This window comes from Lepus europaeus, chromosome 8, assembly GCF_033115175.1.
Source record: "Lepus europaeus isolate LE1 chromosome 8, mLepTim1.pri, whole genome shotgun sequence".
Taxonomy (NCBI): Eukaryota; Metazoa; Chordata; class Mammalia; order Lagomorpha; family Leporidae; genus Lepus; species Lepus europaeus.
In genome coordinates this window covers 12136700-12158631 of record NC_084834.1, presented here as the reverse complement: position 1 = coordinate 12158631, position 21932 = coordinate 12136700, and the positions used below count along the sequence as shown (strand labels likewise).

At 63.1% G+C, this 21932-nt stretch overlaps 2 protein-coding genes across 2 annotated transcripts in view; one reads left to right on the top strand and one right to left on the bottom strand.

Moving 5' to 3' along the window:
* The window catches only part of BMP1 (bone morphogenetic protein 1), a 37737-nt gene extending 31030 nt beyond the window's left edge, over positions 1–6707 (top strand). Inside the window, exons 17-20 of the mRNA XM_062199399.1 lie at positions 2571–2698; positions 2935–3148; positions 4595–4845; positions 6103–6707. Coding sequence (XP_062055383.1) covers positions 2571–2698; positions 2935–3148; positions 4595–4845; positions 6103–6237 — 728 coding nt within the window. The 3' untranslated portion in view covers positions 6238–6707. The remainder of the gene's footprint in view (positions 1–2570; positions 2699–2934; positions 3149–4594; positions 4846–6102) is intronic.
* Positions 6708–12258: 5551 nt separating this feature from the next.
* On the bottom strand, positions 12259–21044 carry PHYHIP (phytanoyl-CoA 2-hydroxylase interacting protein). The gene is given in 6 exon segments (XM_062199018.1): positions 12259–13062; positions 13064–13361; positions 14762–14879; positions 16441–16615; positions 17692–17877; positions 20976–21044. Coding segments are annotated over 5 exon segments (993 nt in total). The 5' UTR covers positions 17857–17877; positions 20976–21044; the 3' UTR covers positions 12259–12825.
* Positions 21045–21932: the final 888 nt, after the last annotated feature.

The following is a 21932-nucleotide window of genomic DNA, read 5'->3' as shown; positions in this document are numbered from 1 at the left end:
GGGCGTGTTCTGGTGCTGTCTGCTCTGCCTGCTCTCGGTGGGGAGGAGACCCCCAAGGACAAACAGCCGTGGGAAGATGCCCATGTATCCAGCCAGCCACCTGCCTCACTTGGAAGCATGCATGACCGCTCCCTTGGGTCCAGGGGCTCCAGAGAGGAGACCCCGTGTTCCAGGGAGCTCGCAGTCTAGCTGGCGAGAGACGCAGAGGTGCTGGGAGACAGAGGCAGGGATGAGCGGCGGCCATGTGGGGAGGGCGGCGTGGCCGTGTGAAGCCATGGAGGCTCCGATGGGCAGAGACAGCAGCTTGGCCCACAGCCTGAAGGACTGTGCCGGCCTGGCCCTCGTATCTGGCTGTGCATTCGGTGAGCCCCTGGCCGTAGGCCTGGCCATGCAGCCTGCACCCTGCCCGTCCCTTTCTCCTCTCCCCAGCCCAGCAGGGCCCTGGCTGCCCACTTTCCCACAGGGCAGCCTGTCGGAGCACGTGGCCCTCGGTGATCGGCATCTGTTTTTAAGCTGTTTGAGCTGCGTGGTTTTTTTTTTTTTTTTTTTTTTTTTTAATGTTTGTTTATGTATTTGAAAAGTAAAACAACAGAGAGAAAGGGAGAGAGAGAGACAGAGAGACAGAGAGATATCTTTCATCCACTGATTCATTCCCCAAATGCCTGCAGCAGGGACTGTGTTGTGGCACAGTGGGTTAAGCTGCTGCCTATGACACCACCATCCCATGGGGATGCTGGTTCAAGTCCCGGCTGCTCTGCTTCTGCGCTAGCTCCTGTTAATGTGCCTGGGAAAGCAGCGGAAGATGACCCAAATAGTTGGGCCCCTGCAATTCACATGGGAGACCCGGATGAAGCTCCTGGCCCGTCTTTAGCCTGGCTCAGCTCCAGTCATTGAAGCCAAATGGGGAATGAACCAGTCTCCGTTTTTCTCTCTCTCTCTAACTCTGCCTTTCAAATATCCTTTTTTGAAAGATTTATTTTATTTATTTGAAAGACAGTTATAGGGAGAAGTAGAGACGGGGGGGGGGGGGGGGTTCCATCCACTGGTCACTTCCCAAATGGCCTCAACGGCCAGAGCTGTGCCAAGCTGAAGCCAGGAGCCAGGAGCTTCTTCTAGGTCTCCTACGCTGGTGCAGGGGCCCAAGGACTTGGGCCATCTTCTGCTGCTTTCCCAGACACATTAGCAGGGAGCTGGATCAGAAGTAGAGCAGCTGGGACTCTAACCAGTGCCCATATAGGATATTGGTGCTGTAGGTCAGGGCTTTAATCCACTGTGGCACAGCGCTGGCCACTCAAATAAATCTTAAAAATAAAAAATAAAAAATGCCTGGCACAGCCAGGGCTGGGCCAGACCAAAGCCAGGAGCCTGGAGCTCCATCTGGGCCTACCACATGGAGGTTGGGACTCATCTACCTGAGCCATCACCTGCTGCCTCCCAGGGTGCTTAGAGTGGGAAGTGGGGCTGAGACTCAAACCTGGACACTCAGGTACGGCACGTGGGCATCCCAAGGATTGGCGTAATAGCTGCCCCAAACCACACTTCCCAGGGGACAGGCTGGGGACTGCCATCGCTGACGGTGCTGGTGAGGAGTGTGGGTGCTCGGCTCTGCCTCCAGCTGCAGAGGCAGGTGGCTGAAGTCAACCCAGTCCACCCTCGCACCTGTGCCTCTCCATCCGTGGGGTCAGCCCACCCTAGCTGTCCTGAGCACTGGGACTTCTGCTGTAGCCGTTGTCCCCTGGCCAGTACAGTGTGGCGACTTTGTAGGTGGCATTTACGTCGCATTGGGATGTACAGTGTGCCACGGGGGGGCAGGTGTCTGGTTAAGGTGCCTCTTGGGCCCAGCTCTGCTGCTGGTTCCAGCTTCCTGCTAGCGCACGCTCTGGGCGGCAGCAGGCAATGGCTCTAGTAGTTTGCTCCCTGGCTCCTAGCTGTGGCTTGCCCCAGCCCTGGCCCTTACAGGCATTTGGGGAATAAACCAGCAAATGGAAGCTCTTGGTCTGTCTCCCTCTGAGTCTTTGCCTCTCATGAATAAATTAATTTAAAAAAGCGCACAGGAAGATGAGCGTGGGTTCTATGCAAAATCCATGCCCGTTTATGTAAGCCGCTTGAGCACCTGCAGACCTTGCCGTCTGCCGTGGGTCCTGGGAACATTCGTTCCCCTGTGGACGCCAAGGGCCAGCCACACTGAGCGAAGGATCAGCTCCCTGGAGGAACCGGAAGCGGCTGCGGAGCGGGTGGTGCCCTGTGCCGAAGCCTGGGGTGGGGGCGGCCATTGCTGTGGTTGACATCAGCCAGGGGTTCACGGCAGCGGGCGTGGGGAGGACTGAGTCAGGTGCCAAAGTCCCTGTGATGCTGGCGGCAGCGGGAGACCAGCCGGTGACAGGTGCGAGGAGGGGCAGGGGCGGCCCCGGGGGAGCACCTCGGGGTCACACTGAGGGCTGCGGCAGGCAGCAGCCAGCCAGTGTTCCCGCAGGCCTGCAGGGGAACAAGATGGGAGACACGAGGGAAGTGGGGGCTGGGGGGGGTAAGGGCCTCTCCTGCAGGGGGTGCCATCACTCACTTCCCCACAGCCGGCTGTGACCACAAGGTGACGTCCACCAGCGGCACCCTCACCAGCCCCAACTGGCCCGACAAGTACCCCAGCAAGAAGGAGTGTACCTGGGCCATCTCCAGCACCCCTGGGCACCGGGTCAAGCTGGTAGGTGCCCGGCCCCCAGCTGCATGGGCACCCCCGCTCCTCCACGACCTGTGGGCGCCACCTCCAGAGCCCCCGCAGCCTGGGGGCGGGGGACTGGGCTGAGCCACGGGACCCGGCGCCCAGCTGAGGCCTGGGCACAGCCTCCTCTCCCAGCACTGCCCGTTCCTGGGACCACCCGGGCCCCACCCCCTGTTCCCGGCCGCGTGTTTAAGCTGCCTGCCCCTTGTGCCCTGCAGACCTTTGTGGAGATGGACATTGAGTCCCAGCCCGAATGCGCCTACGACCACCTGGAGGTGTTTGACGGCCGCGACGCCAAGGCCCCTGTCCTGGGGCGCTTCTGTGGCACCAAGAAGCCCGAGCCCGTCCTGGCCACCGGGAGCCGCATGTTCCTGCGCTTCTACTCGGACAACTCGGTCCAGCGGAAGGGCTTCCAGGTGCAGCACTCCACAGGTGGGGCCCCTGCCGCCCTGGGGGCGCTGCAGAGCCTGTGTCAGCTCAGACACACGGGGCCCTGCAGCCCAGGAGGCGGGGCACACCGGTGTGTCCTGGGGACCAGGCCAGGGGCTCCCAGTGGGCGCTGAGGGGTGCGGGGCTGGGGGAGGGTCACAGGTCAGGGTCAGAAAGGGCAGGGCGGTGATGGCGATTGCTGGGGGGGAGCTAGAGCAGCTGGGATGGGGAGGGAATACCCTACAGCTCCCACGGAAAGTGCAGTCGCCCTGCTCATGCTCCAGCCCCCTCATACTCACTCACTCACTCATTCGTTCTGGAGTTATCTAGTAAAATGTGTCAATTGCATCCTAAGTGCTGGTCACAAAATGAACCAAGCCAAAAAAAAAAAAAAAAGAAAAAAAAGACCCAGCCCTCAAGGGGCTTCCTCTGCATTCATTGGTTGCCTAAGCTCCTTTTCTTTTTTTTTTTTTCTTAAGACTTATTTATTTGAGAGGCAGTCAGAGACAGAGAGGAGGAGTCAGAGAGAGAGGTCTTCCATCTATCATTCACTCCCCAGATGGCCACAGTGGCTGGAGTTAGGCCAATCCAAAGCTAGGAGCCAGGAGCTTCTTCCGGGTCTCCCATGTGGGTGCAGGGGCCCAAGGACTTGGGCCATCTTCTACTGCTTCCCCAGGCCATTAGCAGGGAGCCGGATCGGAAGTGGAGCAGCCAGTACTTGAACTGGCGGCCATATGGGATGCCAGCACTGCAGGCAGAGGCTTAGTCTACTACGCCACAGCGCCAGCCCCTCGGCTGCTGTTGGCTGAACCTCCTCTGTGCCAGAAGACAGGGGCACAGGGCGGTGACTCTGGCCTGAGCCCCTCCCCCGCTGGGAGCTCACAGCCCAGGAGTCACGCAGGCCCAGGCAGTTGCAACCCGAGACAGAACCAGAGCTGGGAGAGAGAAAAGGCACCGAGGCCTCCCAGACCAGGCCGTGGTGGAGGCATTTCTGGCAGGGGAGGGGCCCTTGCAGAGCCACACCCAGCACTGCCCAGGGTGTGGCCAGGTGCCCTGGTGGCCGAAGACCTTGAATGCCAGACCCAGGCTGTCGGCTGGGAGCACCCTCCCTGCACGGCGGGGTACAACATGGAGCCACTGTTTTAAAATGAGCTGTTTTTGTAGAAAACCCAGATGCACAGCTTTTCAAAAACAGAAGCTCCTGGGCAGTATTGCTTGCCCTGGAGCCAGTTGGCAGGGTCCCCTTTAGACAAAGCCTCGCCCCGCAGAGCGCCCCCACCCCCTCCCGTAGTCAGCTGCTGCAGGTGGAGCAACCAGGCACCTGCTCTGGGCCCCGGCCCTGGCCAGGAGGCCTCCGTCTGGCCCCAGGGGTCCAGGGCAGGCGTGGGGAGGGTGCCTAGCCGGTGGCGGCGCTCATGGTGTGGTGGCCGATCTTGTCGTCCCCCGCAGAGTGCGGGGGTCAGGTGCGGGCAGACGTGAAGACCAAGGACCTGTACTCCCACGCCCAGTTCGGAGACAACAACTACCCTGGAGGCGTGGACTGTGAGTGGGTCATCGTGGCCGAGGAGGGCTATGGCGTGGAGCTCGTGTTCCAGACATTCGAGGTGGAGGAGGAGAGCGACTGTGGCTACGACTACATGGAGCTCTTCGATGGCTATGACAGCACCGCCCCCAGGCTGGGGCGCTACTGCGGCTCCGGGGTGAGTTCCCGGGGTGAGTTCCCGGCCCCACGTCCAGAGGCCCAGCACAGACGTGGGCGGCGTGCCTGCGGTCCTGGGCAGGCTGGGGGCAGGGGCTCCAGTGGCCAGTCTCCCTGGGCCTTCCCCACCCCCGCAGCCTGAGCAGGAGAGGTTCCTACAGCCTCAGGGCCGGGACCTGTTTGGCGGGGACTGGGGAGCAGGACAGAGTGCCCGTGGCCCCCTACGCCCCCTTGCCCTGTTCAAGGCCGCTCTCAGAAGGTGCTGCCCGTGGCCCTCCCACACATCGGGAGGGCTAGAACATTCTATAAAGTGGCAGCCAGGGATGGGGTGGGGTCTGAGCTGAGTTGCTGAACCAGGCCCTAACCCACCTCCACCTCCACTCCTACCTCCTCCCCTGTCCATTTCTTCCCCAGTGACCGGGCAGTTTCCCCAAACCCTGCTCCTGCTGTCTAGGCAAGCCCTGAGCATCACTTCCGCCTGTGTAACAGCAGTGGCTAACCCCATGCGTGATTCATTTGCCTCCCCAAACAAGTCTGTGGCTTCTCTCTCCCTCTGACACACACACACACACACACGCTTCCTCTCACATGCTCACATGCCCTCTGTCTCACCTCCCTAGCCTTGCTCCAGGGCAGTCTGGGGCCCAGGGGAGGGTTAGGGCTCCTGGGAGCTGCGGCAGCTGCTGGGCCCAGCATTGGCCGAACCTCCCCTTGGGAGCTGAGCTCAGGCCTTTGCGTGACTGGCAGCGGCTGGGGAGAGGGAGTGAGAAGCGGGAGGCGAGCACGGCCCCTCTGCCTGCTGGCTCAGCTGCTCCCGCAGCCCCTGGCTTCCAAGCCAGCACGCCCGCCCCACTCTGCCCTTCCATCGGAGCCGCACACCCAGCCAGGTGTCCCCAGGTGGCTCCTTCCCTTCCCCCCGGGCAGGAGCCCCATCCAGGCACAGTGACTAAAAATGCCACCCCCCCAGGGGCTCAGAAACCCTTTTCTTCCATGCTGAAGGACCAGGGCCGAAGTCAGTGCTCTGTAGGCCGCTGTACCCTGAGTGGGCGGGAGGGGGCGCTACCTGGAGCCGACTGTGAAGCCGGATCTGCAGAGAGACTGACCGTGAACTTGAGACAGACTCCTCCACCCATGCTCCTTCCACACCCCAGGCACCCCATTCAGCTCCTACGTAGAAGCTCTGCTTACAGGGACTGGGGGCAGTGGGCAGGGTTGGGGGACCCCTGCCTCCCTCACACTCCTCTCGCTCCTCCACCAGCCCCCCGAGGAGGTCTACTCGGCGGGAGACTCCGTCCTGGTGAGGTTCCACTCGGATGACACCATCACCAAAAAAGGCTTCCACCTGCGCTACACCAGCACCAAGTTCCAGGACACACTCCACAGCAGGAAGTGACAGGAAGTGACGGCTGCTGCCCTCGGTCAGCCAGGCCGGACAGTGCAGGGTCGGGGTGAGCGAAGGCACCAGGACCTGCAGGTGCTGCTGTCCCCGGAGGTGGGGGGACCAGACTCCTTCATCAGCGATCCTCACAGCCAGAGCGAGGGGGCAGGGCCAGGGAGCCAGCTCGCTCCCTGAGACACTTGAAGTGACTGTCCCTCCCCGGGAGGCCCCGCGGGGCTGAGGGGCTGTCCCCCGCCCAGCTCTGCTCGCTGCGTTGTGTACAGCCGGCGGCGGTGGTGTCTGCATTGTAACGTGCGTCTCTCACCCTCTTCCGGCCTCCACTGGGCACACGTGTCTGTGCCTGTCCCCCAGGGGCCACGGTGGGGCCGGGGAGGGGCAGGAGAAACAAGACAAGGGCGTCTCTCGGGCCCAGTGGCTGGTCAGTCACACCGGGGGCACCCCGGCCAATAAACAGAAAGTGTTACAGCCAACCTCCCCGTGGCCTGCTGGATGCCACATGGGGGTGTGGGTGTGGGGGCGAGGGGAGGGTGTGTCCCGGTGCAGATGTGCGGGCTGGCTGTGGCTGGGGCCGGCATGCAGCCAGCACACCTGGCCTCGCTGGCCACCCTTCCCTCTTGCCTTTCCAGGTCCTGGAGGGTGTGATTTCACACTCGGGCACACACACACACACACACTCACTCTTGCACAGGCGCCCGGCACTCTGCAGTCAGCAGGCTGGCTGCTGCCCATGGCCCTCCTACATATTCTATAAAGAGGCTGTTGGGTGGGGAGGGAGGAGGGATGTAAAAGGGGCTCGCGCTGTGTGTCCATCTGGGTGGAAGGAGTGGGGTGGGGGGGGCTGCAGGGTGTTGGCAGCGGGAGCAGAGTAGGAGGGGGGACCCAGAAAAGCCTCGGTAGCTGGGGCGGGCCCCCAGGGCCTGCCTGTCGCATGGCCACACACGGAGCACTGGCCCCTGCAGGTCCCCTTCTTGTGCAGGCAACAGCCAGACACTTGCCAGGCAGCCACTGAGCAAACATTCCAGCTCGGGTCCCTCTCCCCAGGCGACCCCAGGCTGCGTCTGGTCCAGCCGCCACTTTCCTTCCTCCCCTGCCAACAGGGAGGCCCAGGCCTCTGCCGTCCCGAGGCCGGGAGAGGAGAGAAAACATCCCTGCTCCCTGCCTTCCAGGGAGACCTCCTGCTGGCTCTGTGTGGATCTCCCGGGGGAAGAGACCCCTAGAGAGGAGCCCGCTGTTGTGTCTGGGCTGGCAGCTGCCACACTCCGGAGAGGCCGATGCCTGGGCCCTCAGTGGACTGTGGGCCTCGTGCTGGCCCCAGTGCATACCAGATGCTGTCAGTCTGGACCCGGTGTTGGGGGGGGACCCCTGGGCAGCCGTGTGGCACGCTGGACCTTGTAGGCAGGAAGCCGTGGATCCAGACATGCCACTCACATCCCCCACGTGCTCAGCACCCTCCTCCAGGAATGCAGGCTGCAGCTCTGTCCCACAGGCCTGATGACGGGGCAGCCCCGGAGCCCCACGAGAGAGCGGGAGTGACCCAGAGGGCTACTGCTACGGCCCCGAGAAGTCCCAGGCTGTGAGGTCACGGCCACCTCTCCTGGCTTCCTTCTCCTCTGGTGGGGATGCTCGGGATAGCATGATGGGCCAGAACCAGAATGGAAAGACCCCTTGCCCCGTCCTCCAATGGCTGGAGCCACCTGGGCGCCTCACCGACACCTGGGCATACCCACTCGCGTAGGCAAGAATTCACAGCAGAATCTCTCTCCGTGGCCACAGTTATGTCTGGAGCTCCAAGGATCACAGTCCTGGCTCCCATGCCCCATGCCCAGAGGAGCAGCGGGCAGCCCCAAGCGTGGATGACGGACAGGAGGAGGACAAGTGGGGGTCTCCCTCCTTGAGGCGGGGGAAGCTGCTCAGAGCTGTCTGCAGGCCATGTCAGAAGTCAGTAGATCAACATACAGGGGCAGGCCTCTGACGCTGGTGAGGACACTGGTGAAGATGCTCATGTCTTGTACAGGAACGTCTGGGTGCTAGTCCTGGTTCCAGCTCCTCATTCCAGCTGTCTGCTACTGGGCCCCCTGGGAGGCCACAGGTGATGACTCAAGTCGTTGTGTCTTTGCCACCCAATGTGGGAGACCCAAGATGGGCTCCTGGCTCCCAGCTGGGGCCCAGACCAGTCCTGGCTGTTGTAGGCATTATGGGAGTGAACCAGCAGAGGAGAGATGTCTGTCTGTCTGTCTATCGTGTTCTCTGGCCCAGGCCATCCTCACCTTCCGGCTGCTCCTGGGACTAGATGAGAGCAGCTTCAGCAGCTGCCCACAGCTGGGTGATGGGGGTCAGGGAGCCCCCTGGCTCTCCAGCTGGCTCCAAGCCCTGGGGTCTCACTGGGACAGGGTGAGATGGGCCAGGGTAGAGATTGGCGTAGCTCCCAGTTTGCACCTCCCTCTAGGGCAGCATGAGCCTGGCAGTCGGGAGCTGTTGGCCATCTGTCCCCTCCCCGGGCCTCTGCTCCCCAAACCAGTGACCCATCCCGCAAGGGCCAGGAGAAAGCCCTGTCCAGCCTCCAAGGCAGAGGTGCGGGGTGCCCTGCTCCGCCCCTCACTGCCCTTTTCCCTCTTCTTGCCCCTCCCCCAGCCTCACACCCTTCTCAGTAGTATGAAGGAGAGCACACGTGGCTCTACGTCTGGTGGCTGTGTGACCCTGGGTGAGTCACTTCCCCTCTCTGTGCCTGGATGACGACACCACCACCATCCTTGTGGCCAAGGGTGAGACGGCCTTTGAAACGAGCTGTCACTGCACCGTCACCGGGAGCGCACCTGCTGTTCCTTTCCTGGTCCAGACAAGCGTCTCGTTTCTGACTGCTTTGTTCCCGTGCTCCAAGGGAACCTGTGGGTGCGGCGTTTCCCGTCAGGCGTCGGGAGCTCAGGGCTCAGCCGCTGTTGCTGGAGGGCACAGTGCTAATGCACAGCCGGGAGCAGGTGCCCCTGTGCGGGCAGCAGGGGGCGTTTTTCTGGCCAGCTGGTGGCCTCCCTGGGCATCTCCCAAATCACGCCCTGTGCTCAACTGTCCCCACGCACAAGGCTGATTCTGGAACCCGTGAAAAGATTCGCTGCTCCAGTTTGCAAAAATAGTAGTGCCTGACTGGGGGAGTTGGGGAGAGGGCAGCCAGATGTTTCCCCCAGAGAGCCTCCAGGCCCCCGACCCAGCCTCCTGCCAACCGGAGCTGCCACTTCTGCCGCAGCCCGCCCCGCCCCCGCCCCGGCGACATCTGGCCCCGATCTCCGGCAGACGCTGGGGCCACGCAGCTTTCCCACCAATCACCTCCTGGCTCAGCTTCCCGAGGGCCTCCATCCCTTTCCGTGGGACCCCAGCCATTGCTCTTCGGGTGAAACAGTGAGGGGCCTCGGCGTTGGAGGGGGCAGGGACGTCATCTACCCAGGACTGTAGGGAGAACGGCTGGCCCGGGAGGAAAGGTGGGAACAGAGGTGCGGAGGAGAGTGTGTGTGTCAGGCAGAGGCGGGTGGAGGGCGGGGGTACCGGTGCCTGTACCCCGGGGCCTCCCTTTCCCTCGCTGCCCACACAGGAGATGGAGCTAACTCAGGGACCCTCTGCTGCATGGAGGTCTTTGCAGCCCACACTTGTCCTGCCCCTTGGAGCTGCCTGTGGGCTTCTGACCCAGCCCACGGAGGGCACGCGTGTGCACACTCCTCTCCTTCCTCCAGTCATGTTAGGCTCAGGCTGGGGAGCGCCCCAGGGCAGGCTCGGCGGCCACGCTGACCCAGCTCCGGCTGACGGGTGCTCCGAGCAGCCCGGTGCTGGCCATGTGCCGGGGGTGGCCATCTGGACAGAGGGAGGGAAACAGGCTCTCTGGAGGAGGCTGCACAGGGCCCCCAACCCCAGCCCTGCCTCCATCCGATGCCTCCGTCTCCCACACAGAGGGCTCAGAACCAGTTTCTCTTCCCAAGGAACCCAAAAGACTCACCAAGGAGGACTGAGATCAGCCCCTCTTTGCTCTGCGGGAGGCAGCGTCCTGGGCAGGTCTGCTCAGACACAGGAGGGGGGACCCTGCGGTCACCCTGACCTTGGACTTCCTGACGTCCAGGGCTCCTACCGCGCCTATGAAACCAGACCCCACGGCACTGATGACTCCACAGCACCCCCTGGCGGCATCCTGGACCTGGCCCAGTGTTCGCAGGTGGTGGAGGAGGCCCTGATAGGCACGGTGTCCCGGACAGGGCTTAGTCCCAGGTGGCCCCTGGCACACCCGCAGGCACAGACAGGGTGGGAAGGTGGAAGGTTCTAGTTTCTAGAGCCTGGGCACGGTCACTACGGACTATAAGCTGCCCGTTCATCCCTTTGTGCCTCGCTCTGTTCATCCGCTAAGTGGGACGACGCGGCCCAGGCTAAAGGGGCTGATGTGCTGCAGGCACCGGCCCGCTGGCTGGCGCACAGTAGGCCCTCGGAAGCGGCCCTGTGCCCTCTAGCTCCTTGCTGTGCCCAGTGAAGGATGACACAACGCTGGCCCTGACTCAGCCAGCGGAGGTGGAGGCCGGGTGCCTCTGACTGTTCTAGAACACTCCCTCTCCCGCAGAGGCTGCTGGAATATAATGACAGACGCAGAGGTGACTCAGCTGGGGGGGAGGGGGGCGGCACCTGTGGCTCCCAGGGAAGAGAAGTTCAGAGCCATCAGGGGACCTCCAGACGACTGGTTCTCGCCTCCCCCTAGGAGGCCTCAGTTTCCCCAGATGGGAAGCACAGGGTGGGAATGAATGACCTCCAAAGTCCCTACTGAGCCGGGGGTGTGGCTGTGCACTCGCAGTGGGATCTGGGTGCACCCTCGCAGAGGCTTCAGGTGGCCCGACCCGGGGCCCACGCCCACCCCAGCTCCGCTGTGGATGGCACAGCTGCCCGCCTCCGTCCCAGCCTCCCAGAGCCCGAGCGCAGCGCTGCTGTGTTCCCAGCATTTGTCAGGGGGATGGGCTCAGGAGGTGGAGCCTCCAGGCCTGGGGTTCACGCCCCCACTAGAGACTGGGCTGTCTGTGCTTCCAGGAAGTGAGCGCTGGCACTGGGGTCTCGGCCTGCTCAGCCAGAAATCCCCGCGGCCCAGCCGCCGCCCAGTCTGCAGCCCAGGTGGACCGAGGCAGGCGGGCCCCTCAGGCCGAGGTGGTTTTATTGATGCACACGGCAAGCACAGCATAGGCGGGCGGGCCCAGCCCCAGGAGGACGCAGGGCCAGAGAGGGCGGTGGGCTACCCCACAGCGACATGGGGGCGGGAAGAGGGCCTGGGGGCCCTGTCCTCTCCTGCTCCACCAATGAGACCTCCCGACCCACCCCCAGGAGACAGCTGACTGCAGCGCTCCCTGGCCACAGGAGAGGTGAGCCGTGCCCCCCCCCACCCCGCGCGGCACAGTCTCGCTGGCCCCTTCCGCCCTTCACCCCAGAAAGTCACCCGGTGGGGAGCGCTTTCTCTCCAGCAGCCGCTCCCGGCGCTTTGCTGAGCGGTGCAGCAGCAGGCAGTAGGTGAACACGCAGGCAGGGACTTCACAAGGACTCCCCAGGGAGGGACCCCCCCCCACAGCCAGCAGGGCGGCAGGGGCGGGCGGCAGGGGCGGGGCGCAGAGCGGCATCCACAGTCCGGATCACACGCGGGCACAGTCACAGCGCCGTGGCAGAGCTAGTGAGTCAAGTGCACAGCCGGGTGGGGTGCCAGGCCTCTTCAGAAGCGACCCCCCCCCAAGTCCACCACGTCCACGGTGGGCCGCATCAGGGCACGAGGTGGCCCACTCCTGGCTGAGGAAGGGGTCTCTCTGGGTCTCAGGGGTCTCCTGCCCCCTCCTCGACCCCCCAGTGGCTGATGTTCTAGACCCCCCCCCCCCCAGTGCTCCCTGCGCCCGGAGAGGTACACTGGAGTAGGTGTCGGCTCCAGGGAGAAGGGGAAAAATCCCACCAGCCCGGAGCCCCCAAAGCCGAGCGAACAAAGAGGGCTCCTTCCCAGAGAGCAGGAGGAGCGCCCACGTGGGCAGGGGGCGAAGGCAGTGCAGCTCCCCCATGCAGGAAGAGGGTCTGGGAGCAGCCAGGGCGTGACGCTGGAGCAGACTATTTATATAGGGGGCAGGGGTCTAGGCCCTCTGGGGGAAGCCCCCAAGGCCCAGCTGTCCAGGAGGGGACGTTCTGGGGTGGCCCTGAGTGGGGTGGGGCTGAGGAAGGCCATCTGTGTCTCCCTTTGCATGGCCTTTGGCTCGGAGACACTTCCTGGGGGAGTAAAGGAGGCAGCCGGGGCCTCTGGGAGACCGCAGGGAACCACAGGACAGGGTACCCAGAGGCAGGGAGAGTGCTCCAGAATCCCAGCCCACAGAGGCTAAGAAGCCCCCCAAGTCCGCTGGGCCTGGGCTAGGCGCCACTGATCAAGGGGACCACCATCTGTTGCCTCCAATGCCAGGGGGTGGGAGACGGGGCAAGATAGGTGGAATGCAGGGAGTGGACCAAGGGGGGCAGGGGAGAGAAAGCCAGTTCCCTGAAGCTCTGCCACTCATCTCCAGCCTTCCCGCCCTCTCTCCCCAGCCCCCAGCCCCGAGGAGGGGGTCCCTAGCGGCCCACGCTGATGTTGCAGGTCTTGCAGCTGGGGTCTTTCTTGGCATCAGCCGTGGAGAGACTCATGAGCTGGTGCCCGCTGATCTCCCCCAGGGTGCCCAGGGACAGGTCGACGGGCTCCGTGTAGATGATCTCCAGGATGAGGTCTTGGGCGTGGCGGAAGACCAGCTCCCCGTCTTCCACGCTGCAGCTCAGGAACTTGTTGCAGGCAATGTCCAGGAGGGGCAGGCGGGTCGCGGCAGAAGCGGTCGCCCAGGGAGCCCTTGGGCGCCAACACCAGGATGGCGTAGTGGTAGGCCGTGTACATACAGTAGAAGTCCGCAAAGTAGAGGTTGGTGCTGGGGTTGAAGAGGCGCTGGGCGGGGATCTGGAAGCGCCAGCGGCCGTAGGGGGAGTCCTGCGGGGGCTGGCCGGTGTTGAACTCGGTGTTGCAACTGAAGAACACGCCGTGCAGCATGCCGCTCGTGGGGGAGCCGTGGCTGCCGCTGTTGTCTTTTAGGTAAGGCTGCAGCATGTTCCCGCAGTGGGTCCTGCCCAGCCCCGGGGGAGACGCACACGGGGGGGGGGGGGGGGGGGGAGGGAGAGGAGAGGCCTCTGGTTAGCCGGGGCTGCTGCGCTTGGTCAGGAGGCAGCGAGCCAGCCCCGTCGCCCACCAGCCGGCTGCCTCCAGCAGTCACAAATAGAGTGTTCCAGAATGCAAGAGCGGGGACGGGCTCACCCAGCCCACTCCTGCACAGAGAAGAGATCTGGGCTTGTTGCCCCCAGCTGGAAGCCCCCCGGAGGGGGCTGGCATGATCAGCAAGGCTCTCACAGTCGGGTCTTTCTGGCTCCCTGTCGCTCACCTGTTACCTACCTCCGGGTAACAGCCTCCAGCCCCCTGGGGATCTTGCCTCTGCCTGGCTTGCCCATCCCCCCTCCATCCTCCTTCAAGCTGGGCAGAGGGATCTGTTCTCCTCTGAACCCCCCTGGAGAACCTCAGGAAGGTGCATTCGACAAATACTTGCTGGCCTACTGTGCGCAGGATGCAAGTTTGCTCTGCAATCACACAGAGGATTGCAGCAAACCTTCTAGACTCTCCCCAGCCAGACTCGAGGCGCGTGCACGGCGCCTCCAGCCGTAATATCTGGAAGCAAGATGTCATGGGGGCTCCCCGGTTCTCTTTCTTGCTGATAGAGGGACCCCACAATCAAACACTGCCTCTCTGTAACGCGCAGACCTCCGAGGGCCTCCCTGCCCTGCGGAGAGCTAGAATACCCACGCCCGCTGGCTGCCATGTTGCACACAGTGCCAGTGGCTTGCCCCGGCCTCGTCGGCGGGAGGTGGGGGTTGGACATCCTGGTCTTGCCTCACCCTTGCCCGGTCCTGGCTGCCCCTGGCTGGATGGGGCAGCCCCATTCTCCCTGGCCTCAGCTCCTCACCAAGGGCAGGAGGGTTGGCGCAGACCATGAACTTTCATGCATTTTTGGATGGCAGAGCCCTCCTCTTTCTTCCCCAGAAAAAAAAAAGTACACATGCAAAGGAGTTTGCAGCTGCTCTGGACGGCAGGCAGGGGTCCCCCAAGCCCACCCTCGGAGTCTCTCAATCGCCAATCCAAGGGGCTCCCTAGGATGCCTCTCTGGGGCCTCCTGGCTCCCCAGCACCCAGTTTGCAAACCACCAGGCCTGATGCTCCCTAGAAGCTTCCATGTTCCCCCCGGGGCCACAGGGCCTGAACTGGCTGACCCCTGGTGCTTGAGCCCGGTGGGGGCTCGCTCCCCCAGGCTTGTTGGCATGGTGCTCCACTAGGGGGCGCTGTCCCCAGGGCGCTCGACCTGCCTGGCCTGAGCCCGGTCCCAAAGGGGTGGTTGATCCCGAGCCAGTCTGGCCTCGGGAGGGATCGGGGGCCCCTGAGCCAGCCAGGGCAGGAGCACGAGCTGCAGGGAGGCGTGTACCTGGCGTGCTGGAAGTACTCCTTGTGATGGTTGCGGTAGAAGACGGAGAAGCGCAGCATGCGGCCGGCGATCTGCTCCGCCTTCTCCTGCAGCTGCGCCAGGTGCTCCTTGGCGTAATCTGCAAGCGCCCGGGTAGAGTGAGGGCTCGCAGCCCCTGCTCGGCCCACACACCCACGCTCACCCCACCCTCGAGCGGCAGAGGGGACCTGACAGCCCCAGCCGCGCCCCAGACTCAGATGGGGACCGGCGTGCACCCGCGCTGCGGGAGACGAAAAGCTCTCTGCACCGGGGGACTGCCTGCCATCCCAGGCCACCCTCGTGCACGAAGAGAAATGAAGGTCGGGAGAGGGAGAGGACACGAGGGGCTTCCAGGAGAGCTCGCTGAGTCCGGCAGGTGGGTGCAGGCCGCCCACGCCGCCCACGCGGAAACCGGCTATCGTGACCGGCGGGGGCTCCGGTAGAGTCTGGGCAGGATGGAGCCTGGGCCCCACACCTGGTCTAGACAGACTCGGGGCTGGGTCAAGGGCTCTGTGAGAAGCAGGGAGGGCGGGCCACAGCACAGCCGCTGGGGGAATCGGCGCCTTCCTCCTGGCTGCTGCGTCGCTGGCCGGGGTGCTTGGTTGGGCCAGCGGTGTGTGGACAGCTCCCCGGTTTGCATGTGAGGCTCTGCGGGTGAACCACCGAGCTCTTCCCAAGAGGAGCAGGGACGCCTGCGGGCAGCTGGACAGAAGCGGCCCTTGGAAGACAGTGGGGCAGCTCAAGGAGAGCTGGCACGGGCCTTGGCGCAGCCTCAGAGGCTCGGGGCTGGGCGTGTTCCCTGCTCCTTCCTCGTGACGCGCAGGGATCTGGAACAGTTCCCACTGTGGACGCGGGAAGAATGGAGCACTGGGGGCGGGGCCGGGGGGGGAGCAGATCCCGAGACATCAGTGACGCAGCTTGCAGAGCCCAGGGCTTGCTTACGCAGGCGTCTGCGCGTTCAGCTGTGTTCAGAGAGCCCGGGGTGGGGGTGGGGGGAGTGCCGCCACTGAGTAGGGACAGTTTCCCAGGCCGGGGTGCAAGCTCAGTGCAAGTGCAGTGGGATTGGCCCACCAAGAGCCCACGGATGAAGGACAGACTGATGAGGCGTGGTCTGCCCGGACCACTCTCCAGCATGCAAGCAACAAGCCGGACCCCAGAGGACAGACGCAGCCGGATCCCACTCACAAGAGGCCTCTAGGGCGGCTGGGTTTGCAGAGGTTGGAAGGGGAATGGTGAATGCCAGGGGCAGGGGGAGGGGGAATCAGGGGCTTGTGTAATGGGGAGAGGGGGTGTAGAGCCTCCGTGTGGTAAGATGAAGTTCTGGGGGTTGGTGCACTCACAACCATGCGGCTGTACACAACACCCCCGAGCCCTACACTTAGAAAGGGTTCCCATGCTGGATTTGAAAGCTGGGAGTACTCTGTTGCAATTGCACAAATATGCTGCGTGCCAAGCCAGGGCAGCAGCTCCGCCCCGTCGTGGGAGGGGCTTGCCGGTACACTGCTGTTGGCTTTAGAAGAAAGGCCACCTTGTGCACCCGTGTCTCCCCGGTGGCCTCTGCCTGCTGCCCAGTGGCCACAGCATGGACAGGATTAAGAGCAAGCCCCGCGCGTGACCGCCACCAAGCCCAGTGTGGCGAGGTGGCAAGGGCAGGGCCTCACCGCCAGTGCAAAACTCCACCGTCTCGCTCCAGCCGGACACCAGGTACTCGCCGTCGCTCTGTTTCACCGCCGTCTGCACGGCCACGCTGTACTCCGTGCGGGGGCTCAGGAACCAGTGGCCTCTCACTGTCATGGGCAGTGGCACCGCCTTGGCCACAAGCTTGGTGGGGACATCCTGCAAAGCGGGGCACAGATGGGAAGCCAAGTCAAACCTGGGGATCACGCCCCATCTCGATGCTCCCCCCAGATCCCCACTCCCCTGAGCCCCCATTATCCTCCCTTGAGGAAGATCCGCATCTCAGGGACCCAACGGGCTTCCCGCAAGCGGTGGCTTGGGGTGGCCAGACAGCGGGTGCCCCTCCACTAGCCTCCCCCTCATGCCCCGTTCTCTTGGGAACTGAGCGAGAGGCCGTTGGTGGGGAGGCCGGCAAAGTACAGGGCAGCAAATCTTGGTTTCTGCGGAGACTTCGAGAGCTCGGCACACTGCAGCGCCGTCTCCACGGCAACGGCAAATGCTGAGAAGCCGGGGAGGAAGGGAAAATATGCCTTATTCTTCAGGGGGAGGGTTCAGGGGGCGGCATCGCACATTCGTGTCACCGTGGCAACTGGCCTGCCAAAAGACACCCAGATCGGGAGAGCCACATCCAGGGAGAGTAACCCACGCCGGGGCTGCGGTCTGGGAGCCAGCTTCTTCCCGCCTCTCCCCTGCCTCCCCGCCAGCTGCGGTCGCCCCGGAGCCTTTCCCCCACCCACCGGGCACCCCAGCTTTAGACCCAGGAGAGGGCACTGTGGAGCACCCCCTCGCCTTCCTCTTCCACACCAGGCTAGGAGGCGGGTGAGGGCCAGGGAGGGGGAGGCAGGTCCGGGGTGCATGGAGTGCCCGGCCAAAGGGTCCAGCCCTGCCTGAGGCCACATGGCTCCCCAGGCAATGTCACAGCCTGCGACGTCACCACGGCCCAGGCTCTCCGCCTGTCTGAAGTCCCAGTTGTGGCGCTCGTTCTGTGCTAGGCATTGTGCCAAATGCCACGCAAACATTACTCACTCGGTCCCCAGTGTGTCATGATTCCCCTGTCGCCCACCAGCGAGGGGGCTCACGCTTTCAGAGGGGTCAAACCCCTTCCCCGAGCTGACACAGTGGGAGAGGTCTAGATTCCAGCCAAGCCTCTGAGTCCAGACCCGTCCCCTTCACCTGCTCTTTCCAGGACGGGAGCTGGGGGCTAGGGAGAGGCGCTTGGTGCCCCCTCTGCTCACCCGGTGCTTGAACTTGTTGGAGTTCTTATTCTCCTTTTTGTTGAGGTCGATGAAGTAGTGGGTGACCCTCTCCAGGTCGCTGTCCCCCATGGCCCAGGAGATGCGGAAGGAGTCGCAGGTGATGTTGTTGATCTCGATGCTGTGGGGGGTGGACAGCAGCTCCATGCTCCCCCTCTGAATTGGCCCCTGCAAGGATCCAGGTGGGGAAGGATTTGTACCCCGTCCTGCTCCCGACATCCCGTGCAAAGCGGAACCTTGAAGATCCCTTCAGGTGCACCTGTCTCATCAACTTGACAGGGAAGAGCATCCTGGAGGGACCCGGGCTGGGACGTTGTGTCGCGGGCGGGGGACTCTGGTCTGCAGCGCACATGACACCTGACAGGTGGCCGAGGCAGTGGGAACGCTGCATGCGCTGGGCGGGGACAGATTGGCAGCAGATGGAGCCGAGGAGGGTGGGGGCCTTCAGCCAGCAGGCGTGAAAAGAGAAAGGGGTGGGGGTGGAGCACGCGGGTGGGAGGCAGAGGAGAGGCAGGAAGCACCTGCGGAGGAGCTGGCGCGCAGGGGGGAGGCAGGTGGCACGCAGTGGCAGCCAGGAGTCCCTGGATGCCAAGACCCTTGGGATGAGGCCCCGAGGCCCCCCCCCCCCAGGGGGGTGGGGAGGTGACTCAGCAAAGTTCGCCATCGTATGGGACAAGGGCCAGGTAGGCTCACATGGATTTGTTCGAGGTGGGAGGGGGTGGCTAGGGCCTCCGCCCCCTTCAAGCTTTATTTCAATGCTTGGTTGGGTTGACTTGAATCTTAAATAATCAGTTTTAACACTGACATCTAATGGGGCCAACCACACGCTCATAATTCCACAAACACTGTCTTGGGCAAGCCTCACGGTAGGTATGGACTATTATTACCCCATTCTACTGATGAGGTAACTGAGGCTGGGCAATGCTAGCATGGCCAGGACCACACAGCCAGCAAATGATGTGAACTCTGGAGTCCAAGGACCGTGCTATCAGGCTGATGCTGCATCCCCGTGTGTGTGTGTGCGTGCGTGTGTGTGCGTGACAGGCACAGCGCAGGCAGTTAGCGTGTGCACGCAGACCGATACAGAGTTCCTGCTGTTTATTTCTTCTCCTTGCTTTCCTTTCCTTTCCAGGAACTGCATTTTCTCATAGCTCCCTCTCCCACTCCTTCGCTCCTACCCTTGCATCTGGTGCTTTTCTAGGGGTTGGTTCTGGCCGTGACTTTGACCTGCTTCACTTGAGATCCAGGACCCGGCAGAGCAGGGAGTGTGGACAGGAGGACATGAGGCAGATGGGAGCTCCCCCAGGGCATGTGGACATGCACTTGCCCCACTCTTTCCTCAAGCCCAGCCCCCAGTATGTCGCAGTGTCACCTCCTCTCCTCTCTTCCCTTCTCTATCTTCTCCCCTTGCCCAGGAGCTTGGGGTGGGGGGGGCACCTTGTGCCTGCAAAAGCAGGTACTTTTATTAATAGCTTCTAGAAGATCCAACCCACACTCTCCCATCAATTAAGCCTGCTGTGGTGCCTGACACCTCTACATCACCCCGTGGGCTGCCTGGGTGGCAGCTACAGGGTGAAGGTGCTGGGTGACAGTCCTTACCTGCCCCAGGTGTCACTCAAGTCCCATTTCATCTTTGCCTCCCACCTGGAGCCAAATGCCAGGGGCTTTGTGCATGGGGAAATCCTGTGTTCAGTAAGCACGGGCATGCTCCCGGGTCCAGCCCAAACTCAAACAGACAGGGCCGGGTATGTGGGAACAATCCTGTGATAACTACCCCACTTGTAATCCACAGGGACTGGTGGGGAGCCATTGGGAGTTTCCATCCTGGGAGACACACATGTGCCGCTCATATGCCCACACTCACACATGCACCATCAGCACTCCCACCCAAGAGACCTGAGCCACCTCCCCCGCTCCAGGGGATGTCGTCTACGCCTGCGCCTGGGGCAGGGACCTGTTCCTGCCTGGATATCTCCTCTCCAGAGTCCTCCCGAAGGGGGGGCAGCCACGCCTGGGGCTAAGACCCTGGGCGGCAGGCTGCTCAGCTCCTCCCCTCCACAGTTCTGGGAGAGTGACACAGAGCAGAAAGCCAGGGTGGGCGTGACCCCTGGTGCTCCACGCCCAGGGTGTGAGGGACAGGTTGAGGCAGCACCCGGAAAAAAAAAAGCGCCCACGCTCCCGTGTGAATTCACCCCGAGGCAGGCGTGCACACACACGCAGGCAGCAGGCAGCATGCACCTGTAACACGCGTGGAGGGCGCCCAGCTCCTCCGACATCCTCACTCCCACACACTCACCACGCACTCAGGCCCCTTCTGCTACCGTCCAAGGTCTACGAATGGCGCCACAGTTGCCCCTCCGCGGGCTGTCACCTCCACACAGACGCACACGTGTTCTTGTCCACGGGCTCAGGCACACACACAAGCACGCACCCCTCCTTCTAAGCCATATTTGGGGAAAAGAGGAAGCCACAGGCACCAACATGTATGTGCGCCACCTCCACAAGAAGGCACACAGCCCACACGCCTGCCTGCGCACACATGTTCGTCCCCACACGCGTCAGCCCCGCCTGCGTTCTGGTACTGTGCCCCCTCTCTTTCTCTTTCTCTTTCCCTCTCCCTCTCTCTCTCTCCTTCAGGCTCAGAGACACACACTTTGAAAATGTGGCTACACTCTGCCAGCCCCGATCTTTCCCGTGCCAACAGGTTTGCGCACCTGCCTCGGGCCATGGCAGCCGCTAGTACTCCCACCGGCCCACCCCATCCTGCTTGGGAGTTGCACCTCGGCACACAGAACCCCCCACGGCACGGACTCCCCCACATACACCACGAGTGGCTACCTTCTAACTCTGCGGCGCCCCCACCCATGGATACCCATAGACTCCACCCCCACACATGCATGTACTTCATGTGTGCAAGAAAGATGTGATCCCTAACATGTCCAGACCTGCACACGAGCCCGACTGCCTGCAGACAGCCTTGAGGACAGGAGCTACTGCTCCTTCCTTGGGCTTGTCTGGAGAGCCCTGGGCAATGCCGGAGGGAGCGCACCCCCAGGCCGCTGTCCCTGTTGGCGTAGCTGACTGCAGCACAGTGGTCACGGGGTAAATAACTGTGGGGCCCTGGAGACTGGATCCAACTGGGAAGCTCTTTGCCAAGTGCCTGGGGGTTGGGGGGGGGGAGGGACAAGGGCGCTGGGCCCAGCCATTCAGGCAGGCACCCCCGGCAGTGCCTCTTGGGACAGACAGGGGATGGGGAGGGCACTCACCAGTGTCCACGGGACTCTGCAGACGAAGACGTGGCTGGGAGGGAGAGGCGAGACCTCTGCGTGGATGAGCTTCCCGGGTGCGGGGACAGCGCGGACGCCTGGGTCACGGGCAGCGACGCCCGCTCGCTCCTCTCCCTGCTGCCGCCAAGGAGGCAGCTTCCATGCCCCGCAGGCAGGCAGTGTTGTGGGGCTCGCGCTGCTGCCTCCCTGCCTCCCTCCGGGGAGACGAGGATCCCAGCACAGGCAGAGAGGCGAGAGCGAAATCAAAGCGGCGTGGAGGAGAGGCAGAGAGGGCGAGAGAGAACGGGAGAGCCAGTCAAATCTGGCTCCACCAATGGGATCCTCCGCTGCGCAGCGTCAGGTGATAATCAGCCAGCTTAGTCCCTGCTCGCCTGCTGGGTGGGAGGAGAAAGGGCAGAGGGTCTCCCGGGGAGCTACACCATGTCCTTGGAGACCGCGCGGCAGCTGCTGCCACTTCTCCCCCACTCCTCCCGGACAAGCGGTGCCCCCAGAAGTCCCTTCAACACACCCCCTCCTTGGAAACATCCCGACTTCGGCTTCAGTGCAGCCCCTAAACTTTAGGATGCTGGGAGAGGGGCGGAGCTTAGTCCAAGGGCCTGGGTCCCCAGACAAGTGGGGGCGGGCAGGAAGGCAGTGTAGGGGAAAGGTCTAGGTGGGTACCTGAGGCAGTGGACCCCATCCTCAGCCGAGTTCAGCACAGGCTTGGGGGAGGGGGCGGGAATCCAGGGGCAGCGCTTCCATGGGTGCGTGGATCCATTTTCTTACCAACTCCACCAAGAGATGCTGGCCACTCATTTACCTTAGTGCATGGCTGGGAGAAGGCAAAAGGGGGGAGCCTGCCGAGCCCCCCACGCACTCAGAGGAAGCCAGTCCTGAGACTCCTACTACCAGCAGCAAGTGAGGGCCCCACAGGGGCCACCGGGATGATCCAGTGGA